This window comes from Tamandua tetradactyla, chromosome 16 (assembly GCF_023851605.1).
Source record: "Tamandua tetradactyla isolate mTamTet1 chromosome 16, mTamTet1.pri, whole genome shotgun sequence".
Lineage (NCBI taxonomy): Eukaryota > Metazoa > Chordata > Mammalia > Pilosa > Myrmecophagidae > Tamandua > Tamandua tetradactyla.
Genome location: NC_135342.1, coordinates 27,385,399 through 27,400,811, shown reverse-complemented (window position 1 = coordinate 27,400,811; position 15,413 = coordinate 27,385,399). Strand labels below are relative to the sequence as shown.

The following is a 15,413-nucleotide window of genomic DNA, read 5'->3' as shown; positions in this document are numbered from 1 at the left end:
TGGTTTTTATCTATTACAAATGTATAAAAGATTCTATTTCTCCCACAAATGCTGCTATAGTAGACAGTAATAAGGATGAGAAATTTACCTTTGGTTTGCTTCAGAATAACATGCCCTGCACCATAAAAAAGTTTTAAAAATTGGTGCAACAAAACATTGTTGTAATGTTTCAATGCCAGCTTACAAAGTTCAATAACTAATGGATGTGTATGGGGGGAGGGGAGTGGGTAGCCTATGTACACACAGTAAAACTGTAAAAGCTATCTAATTTAGTTAATACTGCATGTAGATCGCAAATCTACACATAAACAAGATTCACATAATTCTTTGAGTCAAGCTCAGTTCATCTGCTGAGGTCAACAAGGAAACTCAGTAGACTGGTTGCAAGTTTTACTGATTTATACAAAAAAGAACAAAATGATGTTTCATCCCAGTTTTTCAGTCCAGAAATGAAATTATTTCTACAGGAAAGGTATTCCCTCCTTCAGAGTCAACATTCATGGGGTGACATACCATAGATCCACTTAAGTTTAAATTTGTTTCAGCACTCATAGTCCCCAGAGTTCAAAGACCACATGACCTTATAAGTGACACAAAAATAAAAAGGGCCTTTCTTGAATGACTACAGCAGAATATTCATCCAGTTATAAGAAGCGTTATCAAAAACATTTATCCCCTTGTGAAATTCTCCTCAAAAAAGAAAAGAAAAAAAGGAAAGTAACCAAAGGAAGAAGCAGCTCTGAAAAAGAAGAAAAATATATAACAAAATATCTTGAAAAGCAATGTGAAAATAAGCTCAAAAGGTGTCTATGGGATACATTTTCATAAGACTACCTAGGATTAGGCTTATAATGTATTCTAGTATTTCAAGTTCTCACTAGATACTAAACATCAGTTTATAAGCAACATGCTCATTTTTTGCTCCTTCATCAAATGGATAATCCTAGCTTCAATTCTATGGGAGGGGCGACTGAGACTGGTACAGCTTAACTTATGAGTTTAAAGTTCTGAGGAAGTGACAATGTCCAAATTGAGGCACCAACAAGAGGTTACCTTCATTCAAGAAAGGCTGATGGGTCTGGAACACCTCTAGCAGCTGGGTGGTCATATGACTGGCATCTGCTGGTCCTTTGCTCCTGGGCTCCACTGCTTTCAGCCTCTGTTCTTGGGGGGTTCCTCACTTTTCTTATCCAGAGCTGGCCTTCATTCCTTTGCTTCCTTTGGCTCTCTCCAGGTTCTGGGCTGCTTAACATCTCATGGTGACATCTGCTGAGCACTAAGCATCTCCAAACATTCATTCATGTCTTTGTTCTCCAAGCATTGGTATCTATGCCAGGTCTGTTCTGAAATTTCCATTGGGTATATCATTTCTGATTGTCTCAGCCCACAAAATATTTCTTCTTTTAAAGGATTCCACTAAACTAATCAAGATCCACCTGGAATTGGTAGCATCATATTTCCATCTAATCTAAGGTCATACCACAATTGGGCACACCACATCTCTGTGGATATAATCTAATCAAAAGATATCAACCTACAGTATTGACTCAGGAATAAAGAAACACCTCCCCCCAGAAGACTGAATCAGATTAAAACATGGCTTTTCTGGGATACGTAATATTTTCAAACCAGCACAACAGGCTTAGATTGCTTCTATTTTCCAGCCCCTGGGGCCTGATTTCCCTGAAGGAGAGTCACCTTACTCCCCTTTCCTTGGAGAAGATACACCTTTTATGGAATTATCTCCCTCACCTGATTGATTAGTCTCTCAGACCTATCTTAACTCAGCCCTTGCCTGGGTCCTGCTGACAACTGAGAATGTCTGGGGCTTTCTCTGAGCTACTTGGAATAGTTTAAAAGAAAAGGAAAGAATATAAGAAATCCCTTTCCAGAGTCAGTACTCTGAGCTCGGCTGACTCCAAAATCCTCCATCTGTGTTCTGTTTTATTCTATTTCACTCTATTTTTTTTCTGTGAGCTCTGCCTCCTCTCTGTTGGGATTGAAACTGCAACTTGGCAGAGCTACTTTCCCTTGCTTGCAGTAGAAACTACTTAAAGATACACCCTTTAGGGAATTATCCCTATTCATCTGATTACTCTGTCTCTAAGACATGCCTTAAATCTGCCTTTGCATGGGGCAGTGATGAAGCCTGAGAATGCCCACAACAGTTCTATCTAATGATCTGTTGAGAGGTTAAAAAAAAAAAAGGAGAGAGAATAAAAACCTTTTCAGAGCTGGACCCAAGCTCCCAGGGTTTGCCAATCAAGAGCAGGGGTTGGTATGTGGTTATATATGCCCTCTTTCCCAGTATTTTGGAATACTGGAATACATCCAACTCAAAAAGCCTTGTTGTTGTTTTTCCATCAGCTCTCCCCACCCAGCCTGGGCAAAAACTCTCAGTTTCTCTAGTGTTTATTTCAGGTTTGTGGTAATTAGATTCAGTTGTCAACTTGGCCAGATGAAGACACCTAGTTCTGTTGCTGTGGACATGAGCAAATGGTACGTGGACCTCATCTGTTGCTGATTACATCTGCAGTTGGCTAGGAGGCGTGCCTGCTGCAATGAATGATGTTTGATATAATTGGCTGGTGCTTAAATGAGAGAGTGCAACATAGCACAGCCCAAGCAGCTCAGCATACCTCATCTCTGCACTCGCAGCTCAGCCCAGGCTTTTGGAGATACAGAGAGAAATCACCCCAGGGAAAGTTGTTGGAAACCAGAGACCTAGAGAGGAGGCCAGCAGAGACCATCCTGTGCCTTCCCACGTAAGCAAGAACCTCAGATGAAAGTTAGCTGCCTTTCCTCTGAAGAACTAATGAAATAAATCCCCTTTTATTAAAAGCCTGTCCATCTCTGGTGTGTTGCATTCTGGCAGCTAGCAAACTGGAAAAAGGTTTATCAGTGCTCAGGCCTTGTTTTCAGCAGCCCAAATTTGTTAACTAATTCTGCAACTGGGGTTTTATTGAGCTACTTTCCTTGCACCTAGAAGAGTCTATCTCTTTTTCCCTTGGGGAACCTACCTTCTGTGCCTATGGGGGGAGGGCACCAGCCTCTGTGGCTTGGGAGAGTTACAGTTCTGTGTGGGATCTTGGCTGTTCCACCTGTTCCAGATTGGTGTACATTGTGAATCTGGTCACTGAAGTCCCCCAAACAGTTGCTGCATACAGTTCCTGGCTACGTACTAGCTGCCCTAGAGGATGAACTAAATTCCATACCTCACTATGCCAACATCTTGTCCCTCTTCTCCCCACCTCTTTCAAACTGTGGAAACATAAATGTAAGATGAACTTTCCCATCTCAACCACACCCAAGCATACAGTTCAGAGGGATTAATCACATTAACGATGTTGTCCCACCCTCACTACTGTCCATTTGTAGTTTTAAATTTTTTTTTTTAATTCAGTAATAAGTTACTTGGTTACTAGAACATGCCCAGCACTAAGAAAATAGCAGTCAGGAAGATAAAGTTCTTGTCCTCCTGGAGGTTACATTCTATTTAGGGGAGATAGAAATGAAAGCATAAACAAGTGAATAAGCAAAATAAATAATGATAAATGGTATTAAGAAAATACAATAAAGGTAATGCGTCAGAGTTGTCAAGATCTACTTTGAATCTGGTAATCAAAGAAGACTTGAAGAATGTGACATTTCAACTAAGACTTGAATGATGACAAGAAGCTAGTCATATCAATATCTAGAGTAAGAGCATTTAATAGGATATTCAATGGTCCTGTGGCAGGGATAAACTTGATCTGTTCAAAAAAAGGAGAAAAGCTAATGTGGCTGAAACAGTGAATGACAGAGAGTATAGCACAGGGTAAAGGCAAAGACATAAGACAGAAGGCATATTATAAAGGGTTCTGTAAAGGACAGAAAAGATGTTGAATTTAATTCCACCAGATGGGTTTAACAAGGAAGTTAAAGCCTTAGATTTTAAATTATCACTTTGGTTGCTCAATGGAGAATAGACTACAGACGGTCAAGAATGAATGCGGACTTCCGCTTAGTAAGACGCGCGGATCCTAGTTTCTCCTCCAGAACAGCTACTAGGGGAGTAGAAACAATACAGAACAGCTCCCAAAGCCACGACAGAGATAAAAAAGACAGCGTACCCCATCCTGGAATGGCTGGCTGGCTGAGAGAACCTGCTCTGGTGAGACTGCAGAGGGGCGCGGGATTCACCGGGCGGGGCGGCAAGCAGCCGGAGTCACTCCCTTCCCCCTTCCCGGGGTGGCTGGGAGAATTGGACAGGCGATCTCCTCAAACTATGGCAGCTGGTGCCCACACCACGCGTGGGCCCCCGGACCAACTGAGAGAATTGGATCGGTAATCCCCAGGCCGCGGAGAACGGTGACAGGGGGGGCCCTTCCAAACCTGTGACTCCCCGGGAACGGTGCACACTCCCGGGCGGGCCGCTGCAGATGGCGCCCTCCTGCCACACTTGGCGCCCCGGGCCAACTAGGAAATTCGGACGGGCACTTTCCGGGGCTGCGGCGGCCAGCGACCCTCCCCGTGTCCGGACCCCGGGCCGGCTGGCACTCTTCCAAACCGCTTCGGCTAGCGAACCTCCCGGACGGCGAGAGTTTTCCAAAGTTAAAGGACCCACAGCACCTTTTACTGGTGGGACCCACAGACAAACGGGTGCCATGAGCACCACCTACTGGACAGGACAAAAAAAAAAAACAGAACCCAGAGATTTCACAGAAAAATCTTCCAAACTTTTGGATCCAACACCCAGGGAAATCTGTCTAAATGCGCAGACGCCAGCAGAAGATAACGGATCACGCTCAAAAAATTGAAAATATGGCCCAGTCTAAGGAACAAACCAATAGTTCAAATGAGATACAGGAGCTGAGACAACTAATGCTTAATATACGAACAGAAATGGAAAACCTCTTCAAAAACGAAATCGATAAAGTGAGGGAGGACATGAAGAAGACATGGGCTGAACATAAAGAAGAAATAGAAAAACTGAAAAAACAAATCACAGAACTTACGGAAGTGAAGGACAAAGTAGAAAAGACGGAAAAAACAATGGATACCTACAATGATAGATTCAAAGAGACAGAAGATAGAATTAGTGATTTGGAGGATGGAACATCTGAATTCCAAAAACAAACAGAAACTATCGGGAAAAGAATGGAAAAATTTGAACAGGGTATCACGGAACTCAAGGACAATATGAAGCGCACAAATATACGTGTTGTGGGTGTCCCAGAAGGAGAAGAGAAGGGAAAAGGAGGAGAAAAACTAATGGAAGAAATTATCACTGAAAATTTCCCAACTCTTATGAAAGACCTAAAATTACAGATCCAAGAAGCGCAGCGCGCCCCAAAGAGATTAGACCCAAATAGGCACTCCCCAACACACTTACTAGTTAGAATGTCAGAGGTCAAAGAGAAAGAGAGGATCTTGAAAGCAGCAAGAGAAAAACAATCCATCACATACAGGGGAAACCCAATAAGACTATGTGTAGATTTCTCAGGAGAAACCATGGAGGCTAGAAGACAGTGGGATGACATATTTAAACTATTAGAAGAGAAAAACTGCCAACCAAGACTCCTATATCCAGCAAAATTGTCCTTCAAAAATGAGGGAGAAATTAAAACATTCTCAGACAAAAAGTCACTGAGAGAATTTGTGACCAAGAGACCAGCTCTGCAAGAAATACTAAAGGGAGCACTAGAGTCAGATACGAAAAGACAGAAGAGAGAGGTATGGAGAAGAGTGTAGAAAGAAGGAAAGTCAGATATGATATATATAATACAAAAGGCAAAATGGTAGAGGAAAATATTATCCAAACAGTAATAACACTAAATGTTAATGGACTGAATTCCCAATCAAAAGACATAGACTGGCAGAATGGATTAAAAAACAGGATCCTTCTATATGCTGTCTACAGGAAACACATCTTAGACCCAAAGATAAACATAGGTTGAAAGTGAAAGGTTGGGAAAAAATATTTCATGCAAATAACAACCAGAAAAGAGCAGGAGTGGCTATACAAATATCCAACAAGTTAGACTTCAAATGTAAAACAGTTAAAAGAGACAAAGAAGGACACTATATACTAATAAAAGGAACAATTAAACAAGAAGACATGACAATCATAAATATTTACGCACCGAACCAGAATGCCCCAAAATACATGAGGAATACATTGCAAACACTGAAAAGGGAAATAGACACAAATACCATAATAGTTGGAGACTTCAATTCCCCACTCTCATCAATGGACAGAACATCTAGACGGAGGATCAATAAAGAAATAGAGAATCTGAATATTACTATAAAGGAGCTAGACTTAACAGACATTTATATGACATTACATCCCACAACAGCAGGATACACCTTTTTCTCAAGTGCTCATGGATCATTCTCAAAGATAGACCATATGCTGGGTCACAAAGCAAGTCTTAACAAATTTAAAAAGATTGAAATCATACACAACACTTTCTTGGATCATAAAGGAATGAAGTTGGAAATCAATAATAGGCGGAGTGCCAGAAAATTCACAAATACGTGGAGGCTCAATAACACACTCTTAAACAACGAGTGGGTCAAAGAAGAAATTGCAAGAGAAATTAGTAAATACCTCGAGGCAAATGAAAATGAAAACACAACATATCAAAACTTATGGGATGCAGCAAAGGCAGTGCTAAGAGGGAAATTTATTGCCCTAAATGCCTATATCAGAAAAGAAGAAAAGGCAAAAATGCAGGAATTAACTTTCCACTTGGAAGAACTGGAAAAAGAACAGCAAACTAATCCCAAAGCAAGCAAAAGGAAAGAAATAATAAAGATCAGAGCAGAAATAAATGAAATTGAAAACATGAAACCAATAGAGAAAATCAATAAGACCAGAAGTTGGTTCTATGAGAAAATCAATAAGATTGATGGGCCCTTAACAAGATTGACAAAAAGAAGAAGAGAGAGGATGCAAATAAATAAGATCAGAAATGGAAGAGGAGACATAACTACTGACCTCACAGAAATAAAGGAGGTAATAACAGGATAGTATGAACAACTTTATGCCAATAAATACAACAATTTAGATGAAATGGACGGGTTCCTGGAAAGACATGAACAACCAACTTTGACTCAAGAAGAAATAGATGACTTCAACAAACCAATCACAAGTAAAGAAATTGAATTAGTCATTCAAAAGCTTCCTAAAAACAAAAGTCCAGGACCAGATGGCTTCACATGTGAATTCTACCAAACATTCCAGAAAGAATTAGTACCAACTCTCCTCAAACTCTTCAAAAAAATCAAAGTGGAGGGAAAACTACCTAATTCATTCTATGACGCCAACATCACCCTCACACCAAAACCAGGCAAAGATATTACAAAAAAAGAAAACTACAGACCAATCTCTCTAATGAATATAGATGCAAAAATCCTCAATAAAATTCTAGCAAATCGTATCCAACAACACATTAAAAGAATTATACATCATGACCAAGTAGGATTCATCCCAGGTATGCAAGGATGGTTCAACATAAGAAAATCAATTAATGTAATACACCATATCAACAAATCAAAGCAGAAAAATCACATGATCATCTCAATTGATGCAGAGAAGACATTTGACAAGATTCAACATCCTTTCCTGTTGAAAACACTTCAAAGGATAGGAATACAAGGGAATTTCCTTAAAATGATAGAGGGAATATATGAAAAACCCACAGCTAATATCATCCTTAATGGGGAAAAATTGAAAACTTTCCCCCTAAGATCAACAAGACAAGGATGTCCACTATCACCACTATTATTCTACATTGTGCTGGAGGTTCTAGCCAGAGCAATTAGACTAGAAAAAGAAATACAAGGCATCAAAATTGGAAAGGAAGAAGTAAAACTATCACTGTTTGCAGATGATATGATACTATACGTCAAAAACCTGGAAAAATCCACAACAAAACTACTAGAGCTAATAAATGAGTACAGCAAAGTAGCAGGTTACAAGATCAACATTCAAAAATCTGTAGCATTTCTATACACTAGTAGTGAACAAGCTGAGGGGGAAATCAAGAAACGAATCCCATTTACAATTGCAACTAAAAGAATAAAATACCTAGGAATAAATTTAACTAAAGAGACAAAAAACCTATATAAAGAAAACTACAAGAAACTGTTAAAAGAAATCACAGAAGACCTAAATAGATGGAAGGGCATACCGTGTTCATGGATTGGAAGACTAAATATAGTTAAGATGTCAATCCTACCCAAATTGATTTACAGATTCAATGCAATACCAATCAAAATCCCAACAACTTATTTTTCAGAAATAGAAAAACCAATAAACAAATTTATCTGGAAGGGCAGGGTGCCCCGAATTGCTAAAAACATCTTGAGGAAACGAAACAAATCTGGAGGTCTCGCACTGCCTGACTTTAAGGCATATTATGAAGCCACAGTGGTCAAAACAGCATGGTATTGGCATAAAGATAGATATATCGACCAATGGAATCGAATAGAGTGCTCAGATATAGACCCTCTCATCTATGGACATTTGATCTTTGATAAGGCAGTCAAGCCAACTCACAGGGGACAGAACAGCCTCTTCAATAAATGGTGCCTAGAGAACTGGATATCCATATGCAAGAGAATGAAAGAAGACTGGTATCTCACACCCTATACAAAAGTTAACTCAAAATGGATCAAAGATCTAAACATTAGGTCTAAGACCATAAAACAGAGGAAAATGTTGGGAGATATCTTATGAATCTTACAACTGGAGACGGTTTTATGGACCTTACACCTAAAGCAAGAACACTGAAGAAGGAAATAAATAAATGGGAGCTCCTCAAAATTAAACACTTCTGTGCATCTAAGAACTTCATCAAGAAAGTAGAAAGACAGCCTACACAATGGGAGACAATATTTGGAAATGACATATCAGATAAAGGTCTAGTATCCAGAATATATAAAGAGATTGTTCAACTCAACAACAAAAAGACAGCCAACCCAATTACAAAATGGGAAAAAGACTTGAACAGACACCTATCAGAAGAGGAAATACAAATGGCCAAAAGGCATATGAAGAGATGCTCAATGTCCCTGGCCATTAGAGAAATGCAAATCAAAACCACAATGAGATATCATCTCACACCCACCAGAATGGCCATTATCAACATAACAGAAAATGACAAGTGCTGGAGAGGATGCGGTGAAAGAGGCACACTTATCCACTGTTGGTGGGAATGTCAAATGGTGCAACCACTGTGGAAGGCAGTTTGGCGGTTCCTCAAAAAGCTGAATATAGAATTGCCATACAACCCAGCAGTACCATTGCTGGGAATCTACTCAAAGGACTTAAGGGCAAAGACACAAACGGACATTTGCACACCAATGTTTATAGCAGCGTTATTTACAATTGCAAAGAGATGGAAACAGCCAAAATCTCCATCAACAGAAGAGTGGCTAAACAAACTGTGGTATATACATACGATGGAATATTATGCAGCTTTAAGACAAGATAAACTTATGAAGCATGTAATAACATGGATGGACCTAGAGAACATTATGCTGAGTGAATCTAGCCAAAAACTGAAGGACAAATACTATATGGTCCCACTGATGTGAACGGACATTCGAGAATAAATTTGGAATATGTCATTGGTAACAGAGTCCAGCAGGAGGTAGAAACAGGGTAAGATGATGGGCGATTGGAGCTGAAGGGATACAGACTGTGCAACAGGACTAGATACAGAAACTCAAAAACGGACAGCACAATAATACCTAATTGTAAAGTAATCATGTTAAAACACTGAATGAAGCTGCATCTGAGCTATAGGTTTTTGTTTTGTTTTGTTTTGTTTTTACTATTATTACTTTTATTTTTTTCTCTATATTAACATTCTATATCTTTTTCGGTTGTGTTGCTAGTTCTTCTAAACCGATGCAAATGTACCAAGAAACGATGATCATGCATCTATGTGATGATGTTAAGAATTACTGATTGCATATGTAGAATGGTATGATTTCTATATGTTGGATTAATTTCATTTTTTCCGTTAATTAAAAAAAAAAGAGAGAGAGAAGGGGTAATTGGAGCTCAAGGGATACAGACTGTGCAATAGGACTGGATATAAAAACTCAGAAATGGACAGCACAATACTACCTAATTGTAATGCAATTATGTTAAAACATTGAATGAAGCTGCATGTGAGGTATAGGTTTTTCTTCTATTATCGTTTTAATTCTTATTCTGTTGTCTTTTTATTTCTTTTTCTAAATTGATGCAAATGTACTAAGAAATGATGAATATGCAACTATATGATGATATTAAGAATTACTGATTGTACATGTAGAATGGAATGATTTCTAAATGTTTTGTTAATTTTTTTAATTAATAAAAAAAAAGAATGAATGCAAGTAGATTAGTAGGCTGTTAGTTAAAGATGATGTATCCTGTGTTACAACAACGTACATGGAAATATTGACAAGTGATCAGATTCAAGATATGATTAATCTTTTTTGAAATGGAACAATCTGATGGTAAAAAACATAGTAATTCATGTCATTTGCATCTCATTAATCATATGTGAGGCTGAGACCATACAGGACAGTGGATATGCTCAGAGGATCCAGAATCATACTGCCTGAGATTGAATCCTGGTTCCACTACATCCTTTATGTACAAACTTGAGCAAATACCTTAATATTTCTATGTTTCAATTTTCTCATTCAGTAGTAAAAAGAATGGAACAATAAAAGTACCTACCTCTGAGATTCTCTAATCCATGTAAAACTCTGATAAACATTAGAAATTAATTTTATTTTAAGTTTTATTGGCCATTTTTTTGATTTTTTTCAATCTTAAATTGCTTCTTCATGCCCTGTATGCAGTTTTCTATTGAGTTTTATTTTAATTATTAATTTGTAAACATAAATTTAAATATAGGATTAGATCTGCCATTTTTTTTGACATGGCAGGCTCCGGGAATCAAACCCGGGTCTGCAGCATGGCAGGCAAGAATTCTGCCATTCAGCCACCGTTGCACTACCTTAGATCTGCCATGTTTAATACTTAAATTGTTTCTAAATTATATCAATATATTGTATTTATGGTTATTATATCAAAAGGAAGACAAATTTTATGTACTCAAATTTAATAGAGTTTCTCTTTTATCATGTGGGTTTGATATCAATCTAAAAAGCCAGCAAGTATAGAAAATATATTCAAGAAAGCTGTCTTTGAGCAACTGGGAACTCTCACACACAGTTAAGAGTATAATTTAGAACAACCACTTTGGAAAACAGTTTGCTAGCATCATTAAAAGTCGAAGTTATACATAAGTTTTCACCCAGCAGTTCTACTTTTGGTATACATCCAAAACAAATATTCCATATGTGCAACAAAAGACAAGAAAGTTCATAGCAATAGTATTTATAATTGCTCCAATATAGTAAAACCACCTGCAAGCCCATTAATAACCTAATAATGTGAAAAGAACTAAAACTATACCCAACAATTCAACATGGATGAATTTCACAAACACACACATGAGAAGCCAGATACAGAGTACATGGATAATATAAAGTTTAAAAAACAGGAAGAAATAATCTATGGAGATAAATATGAACAGCAGTTACCCATGGGAATTACTTGAAAAGTTTCAGAAGGGGTATTCTGGAGTACTGCGTTACTCCTTTATTTCTTGATGTGTTTCTTATGCTGATTACAAAGGTGTGTTCACCTTGAAAATTTACTGAGTTTCTCTGAGGAAGAGGCCAAAGAAGCCACTACATAGGGAGGGACATGAGGCCAAACAAAGGTATTTCACAGTATGGCAAAGCTTTGAACTGGGAATGAGAAGGTAGTAAATCAAGATATGTTTAATATCTAATAGTGTAGGATAAATATGAATGAGAATGATTTCAAAGGAGATGTGAAAAGTATTATATTTGGTGGAAAGGATTACCTTTGAAGAAAAGGTAGAACATCACTTTTTTCTAAGGCCAAAAGTAGAAATACAAACTGTGTATTCAGTTAATTAAAACCAAAACATCCCCAAAACATATCAGATTTTGTTCCAGGGACTTGAGATAAAGCTGTAAACAATATAAAAACAAACTTCCTGCTTCATACTCTAGTGGCCTACAGTTATATCATTTTACTAGAAGTTATTACCTTAGATTGTGACTCAATCTGTAATAAATTGAAAGATAAAGAATCATTGGAAAAACATATTCCATTTATTCCTTCAGATATTCTAGTTTTCCTTTTTTAAAGAAATTGAGGTATGTTAGGCATAAGTGGTAAAAACGCCCTAAGTGTACAACTTGATTAATTTCCTATTATTTATATATGCCATAAAAAGTATAGAACATTTCCAGCATTCTAGAAGATTCCCTCATGCCCCTTCTGTATAAACAACCTCTCAGAAGTAACCACTACTCTGATTTCTTTTACACAGATTAGCTTTACCAGTTCTTGTGCTTCATACGTGTGGAACCATCTAGTATATACTCTTGTGTCATGGTTAGGGACAGGTGTCAACTTGGCCAAGTTGTGGTACCTGTTCATCTGATTGGACAAGCGCTGGCCTGTCTGTTGCAATGAGGACATTTCACAGGATTAGGTCATAATCACGTCAGCTACATCCACAGCTGATTCCATTTGTAATCAGCCAAAGGGGAGTGTCTTCTGTAATTAGTGATGCTAAATGCAATCATGGGAAGCCTTTTAAGGAGGACTCAGAGGAGACAGGTTCCATTCCTGCTTTGGCTGGTGAGCCTCTCCTGTGGAGTTCATTCAGGCCATCTGAGTCATGGGCTTCACAGCCTGCCCTGAGGATTTTGGACTCTGCGTTCCTACGATCATGTGAGACACTTTCATAAATTTTATATTTGCAAGTGTTCCCTGTTGATTGTTTCTCTAGAGAACCCTAATACATCTTGTTTCTAGCTTCTTTCCCTCCACATGTATGTGAGATTTATCCATGTTGTTACAGCACTAATCTGATGCAGTAACATCAGTAATCTGTCCTTTTATAGTTTTCATTCTATTATATAAAATACTATAATTTATTCTGTTTTCTGTTGATGTCCATTTATTTTCCTTACAATGTTGGGCTATTTTGACAGCTTTTTTTTGTTTTATCCTTGCTCAAAACAGACCATCAAAAAAGTTCAACTTATCAACTATAAGAAGTCAACGTGGGCGGGCCGCGGTGGCTCAGCGGGCAAGAGTGCTTGCCTGCCATGCCGGAGGACCCCGGTTCGATTCCCGGCCCCAGCCCATGTAAAAAAACAAACAAACAAACAAAATATAATAAAACAAGAAAATGTTTAAAGATGTTTCCCTTTCTTCCTTCCATCCTTCCTTCCTTCTCTCTGTCTTTCCTTCCCTTCCTCCCTCTCTCTTTAAAAAAAAAAAAAAAAAAAAAAAGAAGTCAACGTAATACTTTCATTGACTTAGGTGCCAAACTTACTACTGCTGAAAAATGTTTACTTTTATCCTTAATATACAATGCAAATTATGTAATGGATTTTTTTATCTGCTTTGTTTTACCTACAATAATGAGATTCAATTTGAAGCCCAACTTTAATCTCTCTAAATGAACCTGGTTTTGTATAACCATATTTTAATACATCCCTAGCTTTAATTTTCCAACTTTATTTTCTCTGAAAATAATTTTTATCTAAATAAGTTGGTCCAATTTACTGTTTGTCTACTGTAATCCTCTTAAACTGCATCATAGAACTAGGAAAGAAGCAGATATATTATGTAAAATTTACCTGCGAATCAGTCATTTCTTCTTCTTCCTGGGAAGGGGCAGAATCTGAGGAGGCAGAACTGGAGAAAAGAATAAAAGATATTAAACAAGGTTTACTTTGTGGCTTCAGAAACCTCCACCCACAAGGTACATTAAGGCTACCCTTTAGCAGAATAATACTTGGATTCATCAGAAACGGCAAGAATGTTTACACCAAAGAGGTGCTATTAGGTATAAGGATGGCCAGTATGAATGATCATATGATGCTCAGGCTTAAGGTGAATAGGAATAAAAGTGCATATGTCAGGAATGTCCTAAGAATTTATTATCAGTTCTGTATCAGAGAATAAACAGTTCACAATGGAGCAGAAAGATATAGCTTCATAAAAGCATACATCCAAAAAAATTATGAAACTGACAAAACATCTGAAGTATTTTAATGAATTGAGCAATTTTAAAAAGAAAACAATTACATAGCAATTAAATGGGAGTTTAACAAAAAAATAGTGATTATAATTATATTTTAAGGAAGGAGCAGCAGTTATGTGCACACGCATGTGTGTGCTGGACATATTGGTGATAGAAAGGAAGTTAAATCCTTATTTTCCATAGTAAAATAATCCAAAACTGAAGAGTCAAAAGATGGTGGGATAAGCATGCAATTTAGAAAAATGGAAGTAAATACAAAAAGTCAAAGTTAGGAATCAAAAGTGGCTCCTTCTGGGAACAGGAATTAGGACTGGGGAGAAATGGTCTGAAGTTTCTTAGATACTCCACATAAGGAAGATACAGATGCCCTCCCACCAATGGACAGCCTATTTCCCAGATTTAATTTGATTCAGGAACATTTACTTTTTACTGGCCTGCTCTTTTTGTTGTTATTGGAATGTTTCAATTGATTCTTATCACTTATTGAAGATTTATCCTAAAGGGTTTTTTTAATGTAGTTTTATTGACATATATTCACATACCGTATAATCATCCAAAATGTACAATCAATGCTTCACTGGTTCATCATACCATTGTGCAATCATCACGAGCAATTTTTGAGCATTTTCATTACTCCAAAAAAATAAAGACTAAAAACAAAAAAGAACACCCAAGTCATACCATACCACTTATACACCACCCCCCCATTATTTACTTTTGTCCCTAAAGGATCTTTTAAAAGAAACTTTAGCCCAGTTGAATTACAATAGGAAAAAGCTGTGATCTGGGAGCAAAGAGCTTTGTCTTTTAGTCCTCTCTCTGCCACTAATAAGCACTGTGACCAATATAGTCAACGTTTAAAAGGACAGAAGATGGTCCACATCAGAACTGTGAAATTCTATAAGCGGAATTTGCCATTTTCCTAAGGATGGAGAATCAGCATATTCCCAGTGGCCAGATGTGGCAAACACAGTTACTGCCTAAAAGTAGCCATTGTCCCCACCTTATTCCTTGAAAACCAATATTATCACAGTGGCAGTGTGTCTTATGCCAGGGAATGAATCATGATTGATCTATGCCAGAGAGAGTATTTCCATTCCCTTGTGCCAGCGCCCTTTGCAGGTTAGGGTTACCATGTGACAGAGTATTGGCCATTAGGAGTTAAGATGTCTAATGAAGTAGTGGAATGTTTTGGGAAAATGTTTTGGGTTTTTTTGGTAAGAAAAAAAAAAGGACACAATTAGAATAAAGATCAAC

At 37.7% G+C, this 15,413-nt stretch overlaps 1 protein-coding gene across 1 annotated transcript in view; it reads right to left on the bottom strand.

The window, feature by feature from the left end:
* LOC143660039 (uncharacterized) overlaps positions 1–15,413 on the bottom strand; it is a 141,288-nt gene that overhangs the window by 60,561 nt on the left and 65,314 nt on the right. The window contains exon 2 of the mRNA XM_077133385.1: positions 13,750–13,807. Coding sequence (XP_076989500.1) covers positions 13,750–13,807 — 58 coding nt within the window. The remainder of the gene's footprint in view (positions 1–13,749; positions 13,808–15,413) is intronic.